Below are 24,224 nucleotides of genomic sequence, written 5' to 3' on the forward strand. Positions count from 1 at the left end.
GAACTGCTGTCAACAGGTCACAAAGATAAAAAGGAATGAAGAAAACCCTCTTTTGTTTTGCTGTGGAAGAATATGCTTTACCATATACTCCATGTAGAGAAAACCACAAATGCAACTGAATTTGTAGGTGAGACAGCCCCATGTATCAAAAGGCTTTGTTTTTCTAGTACTAGGTCCAAAGGACAGAGCCCAGAGCTAGACACCAGAACACAGATGTTCCCACAGCTTATAGTATATGACCTTCAGTAACTCTCCAAGCTTCATAAGGTCTTAAGTTTCTTATCTGTAAATGTTTAGTAGCCCTATCCCATGGGGATATTATAAGGGTTCACGGGGAAAAGATCTTCGAAACACTCAAAGTATTATTACATCAATGGTGGGACTATAATCTTTTAAGAAAAAAAGTTTATCATGATAGCCAGTCTTTAGTACATGAAATATGTGAAAGTCTGCTACTGTCTGAAGCTTCCAGATCAAAGCCCATTTTCGACCAGGTTATTTGAACAACTACAAGGATCAACAATGATTTATGAATGAACAGGTACATATGAATCATGCTGATGATACTGTCAAAAAGAAAACTTCCTTACATTTCCTTAGCAGATGGAACATCTGCTATTTTGATTCCAAAATAATCTCTTAACATGTGAAGGGGAAAAATAAACATGTCCTTCTACTAAGTAAATAAGTATCTTTTGAGGAAAATCAGAAAATTCCAGGGGCATCTGGGTGGCTCAGTGGGTTAAAGCCTCTGCCTTCGGCTCAGGTCATGATCCCAGGGTCCTGGGATCAAGCCCCGCATCGGGCTCTCTGCTCAGCAGGGAACCTGCTTCCTCCTCTCTCTCCCCCTGCCTGCCTCTCTGCCTACTTGTGATCTCTGTCTGTCAAATAAATAAATAAAAATCTTAAAAAAAAAAAAAAAAGGAAAGAAGAAAAAAGAAAAGAAAATTCCAACAAAGTCCAAGAGCAATAAAGGTAAGCTTCAACTGACCCAAACCTCTAGCTAAAGTCAATATTTTAACAGTGACTATACATGACACTGATAAAATAACCTTCCTCTCACTTGTCAATTGAAAGGAAAGCTGAGAATATTAAAGACCTATATTAAAACTACACAAACCTGGCTTCAGAATAATGACATCTAATCACTACCACACTTTTAAAACCACTGTGTGCCACTTCCTCTCCCATCTGCCTAGGGCTGTGAGGGAATGAATCTGTACTTCAATTATGATTTCCAGAGTATTGTTTCTTTGCTAAAATTCATGCTTAACAGGTGAGAGTTTTAGCACATCAGTATGCAATTTTGTACAACATGCTGCATTGGATTATTTTTAGATTAACTGAATTCTAAATAAAGAGTATCAACAATTAATCTTATTAATCTATAAGGATGTAATCCTGGCTTTGGTTTCTGCTACATATGACTGTAATATAATGAAATCTAGTAGTAACTTTATAAAATATATTTGGGCAAATATAAATAATTGTATGGTCTTCATTAAAACAAAGAAGATAGCTAGTGTACCATAACACAAAACGGTACAAACACATTATTATGAACTGTCATTGTTTATAATGCTCACTGTTCACTGTCCAGAATTAAGGAGAAGAAAATGAAGAGAAAGTGAGGGAAAGAGGGAGAATACTCCAGAAATACCAATGAACATTTCAAAATGTCCTAAACTAGGGGTACTTAAACCTCAAATCTTCATACTTAGGATAGGTAAAATTATCCTTATTTTCATGGAATTCAGCATGTCTTTCAATTATGACTGTAGGCAACAAAGCACATTAACATTAGCTATACACTTGTGACTTAATCACCAATAGGAGTCACATATGGGGTGCATGGGTGGCTCAGCACATCAGTTGACTTGACTTTAACTCTTGACTTCAGTGCAGGTGGTAATCTCAGAATTGTGAGACCAGCCCTGCCTCTGGCAGGCCATGCTCTATACGGAGCCTGCTTAAGATTCTCTCTCTCCCTCCCACTCTGCTCTTCCCAGCCCATCTCAAAAAAAAGAAAAAAAAAGTCACCATACATTTTTCATGATCCTTTACAACTATTAGACATCCCAAAGCCATATTTATCCTCATCATGATCACTAGGTATGCCCACTTCTGCTACACGCATTGTTTGACTAAGTAGATACATATTCAACTTATTAAATATTTCATAAATATTGTTAAATATTCTGTAATATTTCTATATAACTATTTCTTTTGTAAACCTACTTATACTAAATATATCATTCACACAATGCAGCCCACAGTTTTCCTCAAACTGCTAAGGGGTTCATGGCATAAAAAAAAGAATCCTTGCTTTAAATAAATCTTAAGTTTATGATAAACAGTGACTAGACAAGTAATTTAACTAGCCAAAACCCAAAGTATCCCTAAGTACTACTAAGTTTGTAATGAACTACATGAAAATTACCTTTCCTGTATTTGCAGGCTGTTCTATATGTCAATAGAAGTTGATACTAACAGTTTTATGAAACCAAAACAAAATCCCTATTAAAAGGAAATAGGACACAAGAAAGAATTATTTTGTCAATGTCCAAACCAGATCCCATCATGAAATCACATATAAAGCTACCTCATTAACTATAGCAAGTGACTCAAAACTTAAAAAAAAAAAAAAAAGCCAATACTAAAAAGCAGAAATGTGTAGAAAAACACGTACTACACTAGATCTGTGGTTCAATCCTCACAATCATTAATAATGTCTGGGACTTGGGCCTAGCTCTCAAGCCTCTGGGACCTGGACTCAATAGCCCAACGCACCAAGTTGCATTTCCCTTTAAGTGCGCCTTCTACTGCTGTCAACCTATGACCACACCATGCTCATTTCTATCTCCACAAGAGATACACTATGGAGTGTATATTTCTATACACTGCACCTGTCTTTCAAGAAAGGTCTATACAACCTTGGTCCCCATCGAGCACTCCCATGTTCTGGCAGCATTCCTGACCACCCAGTTTAGCCTTAGTTCCCCAAATGCCCCATACAGTTGCACTTAAGTCGGCCTTACTAGGCGCACCAGTTCTGTTCACTACCAGCAGAACCAGATTCCTGGAAGGACACAATCATCAATAATTAACTGATTAATACGGGTAAGAATTGTCTACAGCTGCTACTGAACTAACAGCACAAAAAAACTAAACCATATTAATTAAGTCATTTCTCCTTAGAACTGTCTTGTCACTATCAGGCAGCATGGTAAAGTTGCTAAGACCCACAACCCCATCTGTGCAATCTCACAGGTCACTGTTTCCCAACCTCACCCCACCGCCTAGGATGACTACTACATTATCTAATGAACAGGCACCTGTTAAGTTCTCATAGTAACCCTTTAAGTTTTACTATTTCCTCTAGTGGAATTTTCACTCTTTTCCTTATATAAATAAGTCTTACAAGGCACAGCTCAAGATCTACCTCTTCCAAAAATCCTTCCTTCCCCAGAATAGAGTATGAGCTCCCTTGTCTAAGGTTCTAGGACCTAGGCAAGCCCTAAACTGGTCTTTGAGTACTTCCTTGCACTAGTTAAATGGCCAAAGGAGTCACAATACCCAAACTGAGAGCTATGGATTGGGGGAAACCCATTTCACTCATGAAAGATATGCTCAGCTACAGGTGAGAACAAACAATGCAAACAAAGTTACAATCCACAGTCCACAAATCTGTGATCTCCCTGAAGTTACCAACAAAACTGGATTTCAAAAGAATTCCGTACTTTTTTTCATCAGATGGCAACAGAGGCTGTGACTCTAAAAAATAGGTAATTTCCTGGATATTGTGCAGGTCTAGTTACAAACATGAGAACAAACAAGCTTAGTGGGCTAGATCTAAAGGACTAACATAGTAGCATACAAGCTAGTGCCTCAAAGAGTGATCTCTAGATCTCTTAGAAGGCTAGTTCCAAATTTCAGTTTGGGTAAACCCCATTTAATCAAGGGGGTAATCTGAGATACTGTAATAGGAATATGTTAAAAATTTCCTGAAAACTTGGTCTGCTAAAGCAAAAGCAGAAGACACAGAAGAACAAGACCCAAAAAGAGTTTACCCTCAAGGGGCTTACAATCTAGCAAGGACTATTAAACAAGAAATTATAACACAACGAAGAATATGGTGACTCCGGTTTCAAGGGAAGCACAAAGCACTACAGAGTTCAAAGGAGACAGACAAACTCATTGATACGGAGATCAAGAAAGCTAACAAGCACTGGATCTTCAAGAATAACAATCAATTAAAATAGTAAAAAGGGAAAGGGGAGTAAAACATAATGGAGAGCAAGAGAGTAAGGAGTACTGAAGGGATAAAATGTGAGATCAAACACCAAATTCCAGTAGAAAAAGGATCCTACCACCTTAACAGCTACTCCTGCCTCTATGCAGGAGAATGTTAAGGGTTAAGAGTCTTGAAAACACTGAGAAGTCTTGGCCCAACAGTTCCCAGGCATGCTATTAGGGAGCCCACTACACGACCATGTAAAACAATCTACTGAGAAAAGCAAGAATTATGGGCCCACGGAATAAAACAAAAATTATCACATTGCGTGTTGGTGGTCTACCTATGTAACAATGACCCTATGGTACTACAACCAAGGCATGAATGGGAAGCCAAAAACCAACAATATTTTAACTTCCAAAATCGTAACATTCAGCTTCAAAAATTACTGAAATGGGATACGTGGTGAAAGCATCCAGGCTTCGTAAATCTGAGTGGGTGTTATCTTTAATGTAATCATGTTAACTGCTTGTGAGTTTGTAAAAGGACGTATCTGTTCAAGTTCCTTTTTTTTTTTTAAAGGTTTATTTATTTATCTGTCAGAGAGGGGAGAGAGAGAGCATGACCAGGAGGAGCAGCAGGCAGAGTGAGAAGCAGGTTCCCCACTGAGCAAGGAATCCGATGTGGGACTGGATCCCAGGACCCTGGGATCATGACCTAGGTCAAAGGCAGATGATTAAATGACTGAGCCACCCAGATGTCCCTGAAGTTCTAATAATTATCCAGTCTCCCAAAACACTGGTAAAATTAGTTTGAAATGAGAGGTCAATATATCAAAAGAGAATCTCAACTCTGATTATGAAGTAAAGAACAATTCAGTAAAAGAGCATCGGGTTTTTCCTTATAAGAGGTTAAAGACAAACACTTCTTCAACAATAAGCAAAGGGTTTGACTGGATTAGATGAGAAATGGAAAGCTAAGCACAAAAATAGCCAGAGTTCTAGAAGTTCAGACCACAAAAGACAAGGTAAAAGAAAGAATTAAGAATTCAGATAAAATTTCTTGATATAACCAGGCTAAAGAGTCCTGATTGGGAGTAGCCTACACTCAAGGAGCCTGGGTGGTTCAGTCAGTTGAGCATCTGACTCTTTATCTCAGCTCAGGTCTTGGTCTCAGGGTTGTAAGTTCAAGTCCCACATTGGGCTCCACACTGAATGTAGAGCCTACTTTAAAAAAGAAAAAAAAAAGTAGACTACACTCAGAAACCTCAGTTTAGACAGAGAATTACCACACTCCTATCCTAAGCTCAGCAAGCTTAAGTCTATGTGGTAACAGTGTCCCCTACATAGCTGAAGTCTAATCTATTTTCAGCACCTGAGGTAATTTCTGGCTTCACTCAAATCTGTTGTTTTGAGGATTCACTGTGAAGGGGGGCAAAACAGTGAAAGAAGAGAAAAAGCACAAGAAAATCATTCTTCCGGAGAGACGGCACATCTATTGGGAGCCACAGGGAGAGTAGTGGACACTTAGAATTTACTCTCTCTAGAAAAAGAGTTTTGTTAATTAAACCTAACAGATCCACCTGATATTACCAGAGCACACATTTCACATCATCCCTTAAAGGGATTTCCTTTTATAAACTTTATTAATATTACTATTACTGTTATTAGGATTCTTATTAATATTAAATGGTTAGCTTTATCATCAAAATTCATTTAAAATCAACTATTTATGAGAACAACAAAGGAACAGACCATACATCAATATCTCCCACAGACATAGAATTTCTAATCAACAAAATGAGATTTTAACCTTTCAGGCCCAGAGGTCTGAATTTATGTTCCAGTCCAAAATTAATGACTAATAGAAATTCATGGCCCATCAAAGTGCTTCCAGCCACAAGAGAGATCTTGTGGTACCTGACAAGATGGGGAAGCTACCTGCCCCCTTTTATAATTCAGACAGCTGGGGGGTTTTTACTTAAAAAAAAATTAAACAGAGGGATCAGTAAACCCCAGAGTTAGGCATACCATGCCTTTAAAACCAAAATGCACACATATAATGTCTTCCAAGGATTTATGAAGAAAAGAAAGAGTCACATAATTTCACTGTAGAGATGTACACTGAGTGATTTGTGTTTTTCCCCTACTCATATTTTAACTCTTGGGTGGCAGGTATGTTTGTTAGCTATAGTTACTCACTTAATTAAAAGACATGACTAATAAGACAACTTCATACTGGACTCTCGCCATCAGTAGGTAACGGAGTTTACCATTTTAAAAACAAAACCAACAGCATCATAATCTTATTAATCTTCAGAGAGATCAATTCAGCATCCAAGAGGACTGTGTCACAAGAGGGAACACCACCTCACCCAACCCCCCAGGCCCTGGGGTGACAGAGGAGCCAAAGGAAGTACATGTGGAACACAGTGCTCTCTTGCCCATACTCATGGGAATCCGCCTCTGGAGGGAAAAGTACAGAGGCTTTGTGTGCCCACCTCACTGTCGGATTAAGAATGGCTACTATAGCCTATAAAAACGCCACCCTCCTCCCTCCCCCCCATTCTTAGTCACTTGCATCACGTGCTAGCTGGAGGAGAGCAGAGAGAGTGACAGAGAGACACACACAGTACCTGTTGTTGAGAATTGTAGTCAAAAAGTCCCACAGTTGCTGCTGCTGAGTCCACAGGTACCTGCGTGCCTGAATAATCAAACTGAAGAGGCTCCATGCCCACATGTTCCATGGGGTCCAAGGGAACACTCTGGGACTCCATGTTGGAGAAATCCTCCACAGGCTTGGCACCATTGGTGCTGGTCAGCTGGGCTAAGCCCTCAGAACCATTCTGGTTTGGACCCAGAAGATCCACTTCATTAGCAGAGTTCTGGCAATTACCAGGGGTACGGCTAAACAGAGAAAGTAGAGGGCATTAAACCTTATTTTGAGCGGGGAGGGACACTACAGCAACCCCAGTTTAAAGATGATGTCCTTGAACACACTTTATCATCAACATAACTTAAAACTATTTCTACAGAACAACCAGAGACACTTTACGGTGCTTTGTATGTTATATCCTCTAAAACAACTCTTCTGTTGCTTGCCTTCCCACCACAACCCACCCTGTAAATTCACATTAACTAGTATTAATTTACAATCCCTTTAACCAAAGGGACCAGATTTGAGGAACAATGAATGAACTGGAGAAAAAAAACACTGCCTGTGGCAACCATGCAAACAAGTCCCAAAATGCAGGTAGTAAACCACAGCCCCTCCCCCCAAAGTAACACCTACTCTCTAAACAGAGAATCAATGGAAAAAGTAGGTTCTGGGGGAAATTCCATATATGAGAATGATTCTATTTAAAAAAAACCTTTTTTACAGGTGAAAAAAACTTTTAAGTATTATCTTGGTACTACTGTTCAGTGCTAAACCTGTCTCCCATTTTCCTCTTCTAAGAAACTAGAAGCAAAGCCATTACAAAACAGTACAAAATAAATTCATTATCTAGTAGATGTCCCTGCTGAGGAGACAACTCTAAGAATTAAAAGTAGTGTGACAGTATCATTCATCATCCAAACCAGGATACTCCTAAGAGCAAAAAAAGGGACACTGTTAATAAATATTCTAGGACATGGCAGAAAGGAGTACTGCCTCCGGTGACCCAGGACATAGGATCTCCCTATGTAAAAGGACTGCAGGACAGTGTAATTTCAAATCAGAGTAATACAGAACACTGTTACATTCTAGTAAGGGGAGCGTAGCCTATGACTGCACTCTGTGCCCTTCAGTCCTAAAAGAAAGCCTACAGCTGGGACAAATTACAGCTACTGCTGGCCTACCAACACCGTGGCCTACCAACACCGCCCCGCCAGAAGTCAAACGCTACCAACCCCTGCTACGGGCTACCTGAGGTTCAGGACGGAAAGGCTACCACTTCATCTGAAAGACGTTAGGTAAGTGGTTGTTACTCTGTACCTCAAATTCTGTAATTCTTTATACTCACAAGGTTAACAAAGTAAGTTAGGAATATTGAACAACTGAATGTTGTTCTGCATGCGATGATCCAAAATGAATTTTAATTTTGGCCTCAGAGGGTTATCAGGATCAGAGAGATAAGTGTGTGTGTTCAGACACACATATACTAGCTTTAGACTAACATTAAATTATTCAAAATCAAATCCTATATCTGTATATCACTGACCAAGGACTTTTACATTTTTAAAATTATATACCATCACTAAAGGTTACCTACATAAATGAAGAATAATGCCAAGTGTAGAAGACAAATGTGCAACATCATCTGCAAAGTGTGCGTATTGCATTATAGGGTAAAACCTTCAAAGCAATCATGACCAGAGATGGAATGAGAGCATCCATGGAAGGGAGAGGACTAAGAACAAGTCATGTAAGCTGCACCTCTGGTTCTTCAAACTGAAGAAAATGATACTGACCCACCTACCTCCCAAGGAGTTTAAGAGTCTCAAATAAAATAATGCATAGGTTTTCAACTGTTTCTCTCCACACGAACATGCCAGAGAGAGGGGACACGCTTCCATTAGTGACCATGGTTACTCCCAAGCTAGTGATTTGGGAGAAATATAGGGAAAGCCCCCAAGGCACCTATGCCAAGTGATTTTGATATTTGAGAATCACTAAAATATTTATAGAATCATTCTGCAAATAATAGAGCCCTACAGAAATGCAAAACTCTATTGTTTTGGCAAAGCACCAGGAACTGAAGGCTCTTAGAAGTTCCACCTTGCCAGTAGTAAATTTACAGTCTTGTGGTATGGCCTGCACTGGACCCAATTCTTAAAAAGGACAAATAAGGGGGGGGGGACCCCTAAAATCCAAATAAAACTAAACCAAAACAAAAACCCATTGCCCCCATTCAAAAGTCAGAAGTGTAAAACATACAAACCTAAAATCTTTGACGTCTGCATCAATCCCATTCTGCACTGGCAAACCATTGGTCTTGTCCATCACATCACCCTCCTCCTTCAAATCTCCTAGCTTATCTCCATCAAACGCACCCTTGTTCTTCTTGTCACCTTTGTCGTTTTCATCACTGTCTGCATCCCTTGGGCCCTGTTTAAAAAATAGCTTCAGCTTCACTAATCATCATCAACTAACAATAGTGGGCAACCACTGTGGACACGAGACTGCACTAAATGCTAATTAAAACAGGGTAGTGTCCGTGCCCTTTCAAGACATTACAATCTAATTAACAGACAACACAGAGGCAGGAACACTGCAGAAAGTCTTGCCAAATGGGGGAGACAGACATACAATTATGTTACAGAGTTTAGGACAGTCTTACCATACCCAATGTCCCTCCATCCCATTTTTTCCTTTCTACCTGAAGCCCAGCCACAACTCTACATCTCTTGGTCCCACCTCTCTACTTCCAAATCTAACTCTATACAGTAGCACAACTTCTAGTTAAGCCCCAGGTATGGCAGCTAACAGTACAGTTGGAAAGTGATAAGCCTACAAAAAGAATTTCCTACTTCACAACTGCCTGTGTAAACTCCCTTACTTCTGAGTACTGAGCTAAGTGTGGTCTGACATCATTCCAATTCAATTACCCTCCACTTTACCTTGGGACACAGGCCCTGCCAAGTTGTATCACCTACCACCACCCCAGCTCTACTCTCCATCTCAGGGCTTTACTGCATCAGTAATTCACCCATCATCTTTTACTTTGTTTCTAATCCTTCAAAATATGTTATATCGAACTGTGAAATTCTTTCAAAAGTACTCTTAAGTGCTTATCTGTTGTCTTTCCCTCTCTGGCTGCCCCATACCAGTATACAGGAAAGCCCCTTTGGCTGGATCGCTGATGCAGCAGACTTTGTCTCTGAAGTGTTTCAAACTACAAAGACTGAAAGATTAGACCTAAAGAATTGTTTTGGTGCCAAGTACACCGATGCCTTCTCTTCTAAGGAAATAAGGTCTGTCCCCTCTTGCCAACATCTTACATTAAGACCGTGACATACAAAGCAAATGTGCCTTAATTTCCAAAAGGAAAAGAAGATCTGGTAGAGTAACTTGACATGGTTCACAGAGCTTTGTAGAATCCTATCAAATGGTAAGTAACCTTTGCTTTTATAAAACTGGAGAGAGGCAACCTTGCTTGTCCTCACCATTGACTTCTGGACCAAATTAAAGCTCGTGGCAAAAGGCAAGAACCAGTGAGAGAAAAAGATGAGAGCTACTTCACAGCATTTCCAGTCACCACAACCAAATTTCACTTGGGTAGGGGAGGATCATAATAGAGGCTGGAGCAGAGACACTCCGTTGTGAATACACAGGCCAGTGATGCAAAATAAACAGATGTTCTCAGGGCAGTACCCAGAGATCTCTGGCCCAGAAAAGGTAACTCAAGAATCTTGACATTCTTAGAGTTTTCACCTGTCGGTTGTTAGCCCATTTTACTTTCAAAATTATTCTCTGTTCAAGACACAGAAAAAGACTTCATGGCTAATGTGAACTAAGGAACACACCCAAGAAGGAACAAAGAAAGGATACACAACTTTGTTTCATGTCGCATCAAGATGGCAAACTACTGTTCTGGCAGCCACTGAGATGTGACCTTCACAGCATCGAAGTGTAAGACTGCTACTGGTTCAAGAGGAGTGAATGACAGCCAACTGAGCACCAAAGCGAGATCCTAAAGTAGAGATGGGAATGGAATAAGATCCTAAAGACAGAGATCTTTGAAAACGTCTGAAGACAATAGCTCCCTCCTACTGCAAAGGTAAAACTGACAAAAACCGTGTATTCACTTTCATATTCCAACACTGAGTGTAGTGCTTGGCAGAAGTTCAAAAACTATGACAAAGTAAACTGAAATGACCAAAAAAATCCTGAAAAACTGAACCACTAAAATTAGAAGGATCCTCCCACTGTCTTTATCATAAGAGTCCAGGAGGTAATGACAGGGTCTAGATAACAAACAACTCTGCCTGCATTAGCCACTATTAATGTCAGTAATGAAAGTATTAATTAGAAGGATAATCCCACTGACACACCTAAGTAATCTTCCATAAATCTACAAATCAAGTCACCGACCCAGAAGGAGCATCCCAGCTCCAATTTCTCATCAGCAGTTCCAAAGGTCTGCAAGCAAAAACAGGAAGGAAATGGGATAAAGAAGCAGCAGGAAGTGTCACCAACAAGCGAGAAGGCTGATGACAGGGGAGACTCACTCGCCAAATCAACAAACATTTTGCAGAAGCTCTCCTGAGTGACCCTTTGGAAGAGCTTGTGAAGAAGCTGCTGGGCTGACTCTAAGAGGACTGTTCTGGAAACAGTCCCTGATACTTAACTTTCTTCACTATACTGCCAAGGACCAGATTTTCAAAGGAATCCCTAGGATGGGCTGTTTTTCATCCTTATTGTACAGTCTATCCCTATAAAACATAGCTTCCTGGTTTTCTGCTATAAATTCCTCAGAACAGCAGGTTCCTTCTATCTGAAGGTGAGGGAGCCTAACGGAGGCTTCCATACCTTGATCTGGATAGTCACTGGGTGTATTCATTTTGTAGAAACACACACAGATGAACATTTATGACTTAAACACTTTTCAGCACACAGGTCATATTTCAGTAAAAAGTTTACTTAAGAGAAAAAAGTTGAGTAAATCAACAATAGCCCTAAATAAAAATGGCTGACAAGTCTGATTTTTAAGTGATACCAAGAGCAGAATGGAAAGACTTTTTGTCAAAAGTCAGAGAGTAAAAGAGAATACAGGGTTCAGAATCATAAAAAGGGTCTCTCAGAAATGTGAACACCCTAGAGAGGGAAGAGGGATAGAAATGGTCTGGTATATTTTACAGGATTTTTACAAATGTTTTTAATATTTAAGATAAGGATAGGTATTCATAGCTATGTGGTCTTGAAGAAAGAGCTAAACCAGACTGCACAGAACCAACATTCTATCTCAACTGCTGACACGTACTAGCAGAGGTTATTGACAGGTCATGAAATCCGAGCCTGAGTTCTCTCATCTATAGCACAGGGATAACTTTGTTTACAACAGAGTAGTTATGAAATGATGCATATGCAAAGGATTTGTGAAGTATAAATCATATTATACAAAAGCAATATGATAATTAGTAAAAGCTAAGCACTGGGATGGTATTTCTTCTGTAACGTTATCCAAGATATCAAGATTAAACCTCTTAAATGGCCAATTAAGTGGTTTAACTCTACTAGAAGTATATAGCCAATCTGGCCCTCCCAGGGTTATCATTTTCATAGTGCAGTGGTTGTATGGTTAGTGCTGAGCATCACAATCTTTTTAAAATTTACAAGTGTCTGGGCTCACACCCAGAGATTCTGATTTAATTGGTCTGCAGAAGCTCCCACAAGTATTATAAAAGGCTTCTCCTCCAGCAACTCTCATAAGCACTCACAAATGACAACTGCTGTAATTAAGTCCAACATAAGCATTATAAAGGCAGGGTTTTTGTTGGGCTTTTTCGTCATGCATTCCCTAGTACATAATAGTACTGAAAGTCTATTAGCTAAATAAAAAAGAAAGATGGATTAATAGCATATTTTTATTGTGGGCTTCCTTTAAATGAATGTTAACCCAAACCTGTACTCACATACAAGCTTCAGTGAGTGTTCAAAATGCACATAGCCAAGCCCCATCAAAATCTCAAGAGTGGGGCCAAGAATGGTTCTGAGAGATCCCCTGTCTACACTGAGGCACAAGGCTATATTCCACTGCAAGACAGCAAAGAACTGAGAGAAGAGCAGAAAGAGAGAAGAACCTTCTATTATGGAGAGTAGAGTCCATCCACTTATAGATCAGCTTCCTCAAAAGCCTCACAGAACAGGAGGAATATTTCAGAGAGTATCTATTAATTCTGAATGAGTCAGAGAAATGAGAATTTAATTTCTCCTCTTACTGCAGTGATCTTACCCACAAGGCTCCACAGAGCAAGTCATAGTCAATGAGATTAGTAATTTTCCTCCCTTCTTTCTAAAAAAGACTATTTTGCGTATTTGAAATTAGAACAAAGTTTGAATCCAGGCCCTACCACTTCCCTTCTAAGCCTCATTTTTCACTACTATCAACTCACAGGGACAACAGAATCAAAGGGTTGTTTCAAGGAGTCAATAAGGCAATTCATGAAAGTGAAATTCTTTTTTAAAAAAATTCTTAAAAGTGCTCATTACTCCACTTTCACATTTTTTTCCTGTCTTTTTCAGAGACATCCAGCCCCCACTCTCTCAAAACCTCAAAATTGCTAGATATCTTATGTCTCTCCCCCTGGGAAAAAACTTACGGCTTAGACCCTTTGTAGCACTGATTTCCGTGAAGTATGTGTGCAGAACTGAGCCATGACCAACTACCACATTTCATCAAATCATCAATTCATGAAACATAAATTTATGAAATTTATGAAACATCATTTTATGTCCTGCTAAAAAGGAAATGCTGGCAATTAAACTATGATATACTACCATTTGAAAGATGCATCCCATTTTCAAAATGAACAAAGTGGGGAGGTATACACTTTAGAAAGAGTGGAACACAGACTATCCCAGGCACTGTGTACATCATCACCTAACTGCAGGTGTACAGAAAGGTAAGGAGAGTGTTCCCCTCTGCTGTGGTAACCACCAGACCCAGGAGGAAGTAAAAAACAAAAAACGTATCTTGACCATGCAGAATATTATTTGTTATTAGAGACGAAAAACAAAACAAGTTTTCTAAAAGTCATCTGGTGCTTTTTAAACTTTTTACCTAGTCAGTAGTTAAAAGCTTGACATTATAAAGTAAAGCATGTAGAATTCTTGCTTGAGGGAAGCTCAAATCTGGAGGGGCTCTACCCTACAGCTGAAGTTTCTGAATGTGATCCATGGTCTTCTGGTAATTTAATCTTCCGAGAAGATTACGTATCTTTCAAAACTTCAGTGTGCATGCAAATCACCTAAGGCTCTTGGCAAAATGCAGGTTTTGATTCAACAGAGCTGGGGCTGAGTTGGAGATTCTGAACTGGTAATATATAATAAGCAGCCAGGCAGTGATAATGCTACTGGCCCATGGACTTTGTGGAGGAAGATTCTGTAAGGTTTACAAAGCACTTTCATATACTGGGCACCCAGGTGGCTCAATCACTTAAGCATCTGCTTTTAGCTCAGATCGTGATCTCAGGGTCCTGGGACTGAGCCCCACATCGGCCTCCCTGCTCAACAGTGAGTCTGCTTTCTCCCTTTTCTCCTATGATCCCCCTCGCTCTCACTCCCTCTCAAATAAGTAAATAAAAATCTTCAAAAAAATAAAAGGCACTGTCACATATATTACACATCCACATGAATTAGACTTTGTGTGTTTTCATTTACTCCATTTCACAGATGAGAAAATTAAGTTGCAGTTGAAATTCAAACCCCTGACTTCTAAATGTTTTACACTGCACATAGCACTGGTTACCTAAAACAAATGCGGGGAAGACTAGAAAAACCAGTTACCAAGTTTTGTGACCCAAATGCTAGGAGTGTGCATGCCTCCTTTCAGGTCAGAAAGCAGCCAGTCTCTACGTACAAGTAGAAAGGCGTGCCAAAGGTTATTTTCTCTAAAAAATCTTTCCGCTGCAAGGTTAAGGTGATCTTCACCTAAAATTTAAGTGGACTTCTCATTTCCCTAGGCACCATAAACCACAAAGGTAGAAATTATGAACCACTCTTCTGACCGGCTGGACTCTGATCTATCTCAAGGTTGGCTGGAATTCCAAAAGACAAACAGCAGGATCCTTTGATGGTATATTTCACTCAGTGGCCTCACAATACAGTAGTCACATGTGGTTTTATAACCACTCTGAGCCATGCTTTGTTGGGGGAGGGGGGAATGTCTTATTCTAGAAATAAATAAAATAAAGTATATGAAAAGAATATTTTCAAGACTTGACAGACTCTGACTTAACTGGTATTCTGAATCTTCCTATTGTTCTGAAAACTGCCACCCTGAAGTTTTTGATTCATATGTAGAAAAATACCAAAATTTTACAGTGGGTGCTAAGAACAAAATACTACTCTAGGATTCTTACTGTCAGCTTGAAAGTAATCTCATCACAGAAGCTGAAGTACTCAACTGAGTCCATTTGTACAATCAAAATGAACTTAAGAAAGCTCAGGAAAGCTAGACAAAGAGTTAAATACCTTCATTAAAGCTGTAAGCAAGAAACCACCTTACTGAAAGTGGAAAATCACTGTAGAATGAGTAGCTTACTTTAGTCCTAAACCACCTCTAACTGAAAAGTTATTAGTCAGAGTCTGGATTATCTGTTGTCAGTATCCAAGATGGCCCCTTAAGTGCTTGCTTGAAATCTACATTCATTACACCATCAGAGATGATGCTTTCAGCTCTTGGAATTAAAATGGAGACTCTTCACGGTTTACTGCAGGTACAGCATCCAAAGTAAAAATACCTGAGCTCTGACCCATACACCACCAATTGCCACTTTAGAACAATTATCTACAAAGCAGCAGATATTCTCTCTTCCCTGGCCTCTGAACTCAATACTTTCAATGACAGACTAGATTTTTTTTAAAAGGCAGGGGGAGGGTCATCTTTTCCAAGAAGATGCCTGCATACCATGACAACCAACAAGTGATTCAGGTTTCCGTGACCAGAGCTTTGGTCAAATGTCATCTAACAGGCAGAGCAAAGCCAGGCCATAAGGTTGATAAAGGAGGTCACTGATCCTCAGGCCTCCATCCACCAAAAGACTGGACATGCAATGTGGTAGCCTGATGTCACCTCCTGGGTAACCCTTTAGATGCAACTCAAGTCAAAAGACACCACAGTATTTCATTACCCACAATCTGCCTTCTGAGAAGAAGTTGGAACACAGATTTGGAGAAGTTTCATCTTCATGCAAACCTCAGAAGCACAGTAAATTATCTGATTATGAGAGTTCAATTTTCCAACCTCTTAACCTTCTGAGATCTCAAACTCCTCTGGTGACAATACTGTACAAGAGCTAAAAATTACCAGTCTCTTAGGACAACCAAGGATGAAAGCCATCTTTACAAAATGAAAAGCAAGACAATGAAAGCAAAAGATAACGCACTCTATCATAAGATTGACTGCCAAAGTAATTGCTTAAAAGAGAGAAGCAGGCAAAAATAATAATAATTCAGTCCCAGTGTTTTATCTTTCTCCTAATTCCAATTATTTTTCTGCCTGCTTATAAACTTTAAAGTAATCCAGGCATGAGCCTCCTGGCTAATACCCAAGGATTAGAAAATGGTCACATGCATGGCAGAGAACTCATGGCAAGAGTCATACAGGTTCCAACTCACCACACCACACTGACAACTTACCTACATACAATACTGACTTTTCTTCCACAATAAATAACTAGAAGTTATACACAGAAATTAGCAGGCAGCACTTCCTCTGAGAAATCTGCGCTCATGAGATGGGTAGTGTGAGGACAGAAAAAGAGGCGAACCAGGGATATGGTGAAAGAGGAGGAGTAACACCATCCTTCCCATGGGACAAGAAGAAAATGATCACTTTACCCAAATCCATTCCTCACATCCGAAGGGTATATCTTACCGTTCCCAAGCAATCTCTCGGGAAGGTTCAAATAAAGAAGGGCTCTCCCTTGCTGATCTGACCTATGTATGTATTTGCAGTGTCAAAAGACACAGAAGCAATCAGGTCAGCTTTGGAATGACTAGTACTCAAGATTCAAGACAAAAGCCCCAGTTCAGTCCTTGATCCTCCTAAGAGTCATTATAAAAATAAAAGATCCTCTTCTGGCTTAATTCCTCACACCAAATTTCTAGGTGTGAAATTGGGAGAAATCCAATGCACCTTCTTAGAGAAGTTCATCTTTTCTGGTTTTCCTGTGCAATTAAAAGCTCCAGTCATATGGGAAGTGTCAATGGCAGCTGAAGCATCATCTTTGGCATGCCTAGAAGAAAGCTAACTCCATATGGATTCCAGTTACCTTAAACATCACCTGTTCTCATGCCAACCAAGTCAACATTCATTTAAGGTCCACTAACATATGATGGAACTGTACTTAACACTTGAGGAAGCTGCAACAAGAATGAACTCCTGCTATTCTGAAGAAGTTTCAGGTAGAATGAAGAAAAGAGGAATAAGCTTTTGACACCTAGCAACAGAAACAAAAATACTGACAGACATAAAAATACTGACAACCAATACTCTAAGGTAACATAAGATAGTTATGGAGGCAAAATGATTAATACAATTTGGGAGAAAGAAAGTCTTTTCTATGACTGCCAACAAAAAGGATTAGCTGAAAAAGACTTCACAGAGAAAGGATTTTGAAAAGGTCCAAAGCAAGCCAAGTCAGGAGGTAAAGAGGAAGACAGATTCAGGCTGCATCAGGCTGTGTCTCAGGCTGTGTCCTGACTAACACATGGAATACAAAACCAGGCAGAAAACACAAAATAAGGAAGATTCAAATGGAAATACATCGTCACACTTTCCACATCTAGAGAGCTGATGACAAGAAAGGAGTTTTGAGAAAGAAAGGCTATCAAAGATGCTTGAGGAAAACATCTTGAGGAAGACTTACATGGGAAGAGGCTAGGGCAGACAAGCTGCTTTGGCAAAAACTGAGCATCAGAGAGGTCAAATGGTGATGAGTCCAAAAAAAAAAATTTATATATATATATATATCACACACAGATCTGGAATTAACGGAACTTTGAATTTCCTAACAGGCAAGGTATAAGAGGCAAAGCTGTTCAAAGAAGGCCAAAGACTATACCATAATTAAACAAAGCAACCAAGAACGATCCTACGTACCTGATCCACTCTAAGGATTATTATGAACTGGCAAATCACTGCTCTCAGATCTATTTCCTATTGACTCCCAACTTCAGCTTTCTTATTTTAATTCCTTCTCTTTTTTTTTTTTTTTGAACTATAAATGTCTTCTGATAGACCAATGAACTGAGAACTAGATATCAGTTCTACCTCACATTATCAATGTATCCCCCCCAAAACATCACGTCTTTGTTTTGTAAAAGTTCAGTTTGCATCCCCTACTGTGTTTGCTGGCACCTAATTGCAACAGAAGTGTTTTAAAATACACTGTAATTAGTGCTGTGAATATCTAAGGAAACTAAACAGGCATGTTTTGCTTTAGGGGGGTAAAAAAAAGAGAGATATAGGAACAAGTTCCTCAAGCCAACTTACAAATCCTCCTTTTCTTAGACAGGAATCGCCCGGGGATGAGCTCAACACATACTCCACCATGCTAACGCCTAGTCCCCCACTCTCCGACCGTGGGGACAGTACAGAATTGACCTCACTGTTCACATGGAAACTCTGACCAGGTCTTCTCTGCACCATGATTGGCTGGGAAACTGAATGATCTACAAAAAAGATACACAAGCATGATACAGTGCAGCCAGAGGCTCAAACAAATTATGAGTGATGTCTCATGGATAAACCAATGACTGGGAATCAGGAAGCCTGCCATGGTCAGGTGAGCCAAAACCTCCTACTGTGTTTTTCTCTAAGTATAAAATTCTACATAAACTAAGGAGAACGGAACATACTCCTCATATATCCGGACAGCAGAGCAAGACAGCAGTTCACATAACTGGTTTATCTAGCTATAGTGGGTAAACTGTTTATCCCTTTCAAGTAGCAGAATTTCTTTTTAATATATTTTATTGGTAATATTACTAAAACAATATGTGATTTTACTGCCCTTTTTAAAACCAACAACATAATTTGATATTTTCTGATGACTCACTGTCATCTGAGGTTCCATTTTTACCCTGCGCTGTAACAAAGCACATCGGCTTCTGGGTGTGGGTGTCCTTCCTCCCTAGCCTCTGTTCTTTCCTTCTGCTGTCAGTGTGTGCCTCTACAGGTTCTCCCCAACCCTCCTCAGGGGTAGTCTGTCAGAAGAGCATCCGTGCCCAGTGACTTGATTTGGTCCCAACCACATTTACAAATAAATCATCCCATACACAGTACACAGGGGAGCAAGGGGAGGAAAAAGAAACATGAACTTCAAATGGCAGGCATGGATTTTCTAATTCCAAGTATGCTGACAGCAGTACAGAACAAGAAGTTATAGCTGAAATTATGGTCATTTCAAATAAGACCACTCCCCTGCAGCTAACACTTCAATAAAATATTGAAGATTTGATTTTGTGTTAATTATGTTTTAATAAATTACATCATATAAGCTCCTTCATGGCAATTATACTACAGGACAGGACATTGCTTGACATGCTTATGTCACTGATGTGAAATTCATGACTTGCCAATTGCTGAGGAAAGGAGCTCTAAGACAGGCATAAATCACAGTACAGATGCTAGATCTAGATTACCTGATGTTCCCCAGGCACTGTCTCGCCATTGATCACCCAGGAATATTCCTTTTGGTCCATCTTTGCTGGATTCATCTGTTTCCCAAAACTTTTTACCTGGCAAGAGCTGCTGCAAATTAAAAATAATAGACGCTTTTAAAGAATTCATAAAGGATGAAAGTACAGCAGTCAACACTTTCTTTTAGACAAGGGTACTGCAGATGCTCATGTGTCCTGAAGGTCTTTACTCACGGTGTTCTGACTACACAGACTGTATATTGGGTAAAAGTCACAGAGAGGCCTAAGGCAAGGAGGGACCACAGATCAACCCACCACAGTAGAGGCTCAGCTTAAATATCTAGAATCATTCACTTAACCTATGCCAAGATTTTTAATGGGAGGTGGGAAGGGAAGGGAGTTATGTGAGACCCATTAGCTAAATGCTTGCTAAGAAGACTCCTTTTGAAACAGAAAGTACCTACAATTACTAAAATACTACTTCTGCCTTCATGTCTACTAACTGGCCATACAAAGTCACTCAAGCTGGGGCAGGAACTCAGACCCCAGCTATGGAATGCTAGAGGCAAAACTCCCCTCCTTCACACACAGAGATTGTATTCACCAAAAACACTCATTACCAGAAAGAGAAAACAAACAGAAAACTTCCCAACCACAACATAAACCTATTCCAAGATTCTGGAAAGGCAGACAAGCTATTTCCCCATTCCTGGAAGGGAAATAAAATCTCCTAACCTCAATTAAGTTTAACAAAACTTAGTGATGCCATTATAGTGACTTCACAAAACATTCCATGCTTCATAGACATGTACACACCCCACTGGCCCTAAACCAGTATGAGAACTTTAAACGAGCTATGACCAAGGAAATGGAAAGTACCCTTCAAGTAAAACCCAATACAGTGTGCACAAGACCAAAAGCATTCTGGACATCAGCTTTACTCACTAAAATGTCCCCCTTATCACTTCTACGTATGTTTTCATTTCAGCTACTAACAATAAGACAAGAAATTCAGAACTTTGAAATCATACTTAGTAACTGCTTTTAAGCATAAAAGGCGGCACCTAGAAAGCTGAATTTCTCAGAGGAATAGAACCAAAAACCAGAAAGCAAAGCCATTTGCTCTCCTCCTTGACAATGAAAATTTACCTTTCCAATTTATACCCCAATGATAAGGGAGGAATAACTCTGCCCTCACTAAAATCAAATCTTGGCTTTCCAAATCTGGATCATGGGTTTCTTAGCATAATTCCAATCTAGCTCTATAAATCTATCTGGTAGGCCTGGGTTAAAACCTGCTCAAAGCAGTGTCCCACACACTTTTTGACGCCTCATTTGTTACTTTCTAATTCAGTAAGATCATGATGAAAGACACTTATGGTCTGACATTTAGTAAACACAGGTTTACTTGAAGATACGCAGTTATAAGCAGTCACTTTCCAGTGAGCCTCTTGGATTCATTCTCTGAGGGAAACAAGGACAGAAATGGTCTATGAACTTGAAGGGATGAGGGCTGGGGGAAGGGAGGAAAGGGGGAGGGAGAGAGAGCTAAACAGTGGGGTCAGGAACCAGTGGGGTCAGGAACAAGTGGGGTCAGGAAGTGAAGGCCTAGGTAACTTTGATGTGTCCTAGGACAAACTGCTGAACTGTCCTGAGCCTCATTCTCTCTGTACTGTTGAAGGAAATAATTTCCAGTTTGTGATGATTAGAGATCGTGTTGATGAGTGCCAAGCATGATGCCCACCACATAGCAGATTCTCAATAAATGTATTCAGTGGCATCATACCAAGGAAAAATAGCTGTAAATCACAGAAGGGACACTGAAAAATTAATGTGAATTACCCAAGTACAATTCAAGAATTCTTGTTTTTAAACTTCCTTTTCTTTTAGTCTCAAAAATGCCCTCTCGCAAGATTATAAATATTTCCCTACTGGTTGTATCTTTTCCAACTAAAATTGTGGTTTTTCTCCTGTATGTGTAGGGACTGTAAATAAATAGGACAAACTTCTCCTGTGTGTACAAGAAAGAATGTCGGCTGAAGGGACACCTCACTTGGTGAATTTTCATATAAAAATGGATGTTCTCCATAAAATAAAGAAAAGAGAGCACAGGAGATCAAAATATATTCAATATGGCGCTCATCCCTCTCCAAATTTGTCAATTTTGGAAATCTCTGTCAAATTTGGAAATCCTTCCTGAAAGCTCAAGGAAAAACTTCCTCAGGTACCAGTCTCCATATGCAAATATAGTCTGTCTAGAATTTGTCAAACTGTTTACTGACTGAAAGCAGCAGCCCTTGAACTCAAGGCTTCAAAAATGACTTCTAGAATTCTGTCACCTTTCACTGTAGTTTGCCAGGCTGTCATAACATGCAAAGCCAGCAAAAGCAGGTGAACATGTAAGCAAGACTGGTTCTGAGTCAAATTCTCTCAAAAGAGATCAACAGCACAACAAACGTTTAGAAAGGTGCTAAAAAGTGAAGATTCTACTTCAAAGTAGTAACCGGTGCAACAAGTCTCAAAGGAATACACACCAAAAACCCCAAGACCCTAATCAGATACTGAAAGGCAACCCTATCTCCCACTATTAATCATTAGAATAAATATAAATCCTACACAGATGGTAGAAAGCAGCGGCAAGTACTAGAAAGCCACATGCTTTGGCAAAGTAGTAGTGAGGTGGTCAAGAAACTATTATCAATGAAAACAGCTTGGACTGAAGGGGCAAGTGCATAAGAGATAAAGAAAAGGAAATGGAAGGAAGGTGCCAGCATGCCAATTCTGGGAAGGAGAAAGGCGGAACCTTTCCAAGAGTGTTCTGCGAAAGGGAGGAAAATTTAAATACCGACCCCAGGCACATAGGCAAAGACAGAAGCAAATGTAGCAAAGCTCTTCTGAGTCTGGATATTTTACAGAACCTAGCATTTCTCACGTTCCTCTAAAACATCCCCATCCCCACCTCTCACTTGTGTGGTAAGCAGCATCAGAAAGGACTCCTGTTTCTGGCCCTCATGCCCTTATGTAATCCCCTTCCCTTTACTGTGAACTCGTTCCTCAGGAGTAACACATGGCAGGAGTGATGACATATCACTTTCAAGACTATCTTACAAAAAACTGACTGTCTTATTTCTTTTTCTCGCCCTCTTGCGTTCAACTCTCTCTTGCCCTCTTGCTTGCTCACTTTGATGAAGCTTCCTGCTATGTTGTGACCTGCCCTGCAGAGAGATTCACATGGCAAAAAACCAAGCGAGGTCATGGGACATCAACTCACTAGGAACTGAGGCCCTCTGTCCAACAACCTGTGAGGAGCTTAATCCTGACATAACCTCAAGAGTGAGCTGGGAAGCAGAGCCTTCCCCAGTTGCACTCTGAGATGACTTGCAGCCCCAGCTGGAATCCTGAGTGCAGGGTGTGGGAGACCCTGAGACAGAGGATCTTTCGAAGCCATGACTGGGTGACCTACAGAAACTATAGGTGGAAACAACTCTGTTGTTTTAAGCCACTAAATTCTGAGGTGATCTACTAGGTAGCAACAGGAACTAATACAGTTACAAATATATTTAAACAGGGTTGCTTTGATTGATAGTCTACACAGTTCTTTTCAAGTTTGTTTTTAAGAAGCCTGTCTCGTTCCATTTCAAATGTCTAAAATCCAAGTGCTTTTGAATTTGGAAAAATTACATGCTTTCTATTGTCATGTTCTCCCCTACTTTGTCTTATAGTCCCTCTGTATTAAAAAACGTATAAACTTCTGCAAAATTAGATGGTCTTACACATATTAAGCTTACTGAGAACTAATAGCAATCACATATTCAAGTCAACTGAAAACATTAACTGTTCTAATCTGATCAGAATGAAAGAAGCTATAATCTACTGAATTATAAAATAAAACTAAGTGATGATGAGACTCCAGTTGTTATTTCAAATTCAATAGCAACCCTCTGGAGTTAACGTCTTGATAGTACTGGCTAAAACATATCTGTTCTCCAACCCACTGGCATCAACACTGGGAGCTCCCAAACCTTCACTCAAGCCACACCTAAATCCAATCAACAAATTTAAATCCAACTATTGCATGAGAAAACAGTTCCCCTTTATCCCATCAAGAACTTGGAAAAAAAAAAAACTGTTCTTTGACAAGACAAAAAAGGAACAGATCACAGCAGAGGTTTACAAAATTTACTTTAAAGAAAGATTAGGCAATAAGAGGATTAAAAGATTTGACAATTCCAAAGGAAGATAACTGAAATTAGGAATGAGTCCAACAAAAGCAAGAGACCCAGGGAATCAGGTAGTATGACCCAGTTGGCATATTTAGGGAGAGGGCATATGATGCACAAAGAAGCCTATCCTTATAAAAGCAATTAACGCATCAAGCTAGATAGTAGCTTGATTACACTAGCCACGAAAAACATCCAACTAACTTCCCTGGCTCAGACTCTGCTTAGCAAGCAAACTTCTTATGAGAACTTGGATTCCTCCTCTAGCCAAGCATGCTGATCACTGAACACAATTACCTTGTTCACTTGAGAGTTATTATTTCTCCTTATAAATCAGTACACTGCATTTTGACTTTCATACAGAAGTTTCTTGTGGTTCTTGTTAGTGTAGGTCAATCCCATAAGCTAACTGCTTCTGAATT

At 39.7% G+C, this 24,224-nt stretch overlaps 1 protein-coding gene across 12 annotated transcripts in view; it reads right to left on the bottom strand.

Annotated features, from left to right (window-relative positions):
* The window catches only part of PUM1 (pumilio RNA binding family member 1), a 141,421-nt gene that overhangs the window by 52,360 nt on the left and 64,837 nt on the right, over positions 1-24,224 (bottom strand). For 7 of the 12 annotated variants that reach the window (XM_059376947.1, XM_059376943.1, XM_059376948.1 and 4 more), the window contains exons 4-7: positions 19,586-19,694; positions 18,435-18,613; positions 9,156-9,322; positions 6,870-7,140 (exon numbers count right to left, since the gene is read on the bottom strand). In XM_059376947.1, coding sequence (XP_059232930.1) covers positions 6,870-7,140; positions 9,156-9,322; positions 18,435-18,613; positions 19,586-19,694 — 726 coding nt within the window. The remainder of the gene's footprint in view (positions 1-6,869; positions 7,141-9,155; positions 9,323-18,434; positions 18,614-19,585; positions 19,695-24,224) is intronic. The other 5 variants (XM_059376952.1, XM_059376953.1, XM_059376951.1 and 2 more) reach the window with 3 other exon arrangements.

Source organism: Mustela nigripes, chromosome 14 (genome assembly GCF_022355385.1).
Source record: "Mustela nigripes isolate SB6536 chromosome 14, MUSNIG.SB6536, whole genome shotgun sequence".
NCBI lineage: Eukaryota > Metazoa > Chordata > Mammalia > Carnivora > Mustelidae > Mustela > Mustela nigripes.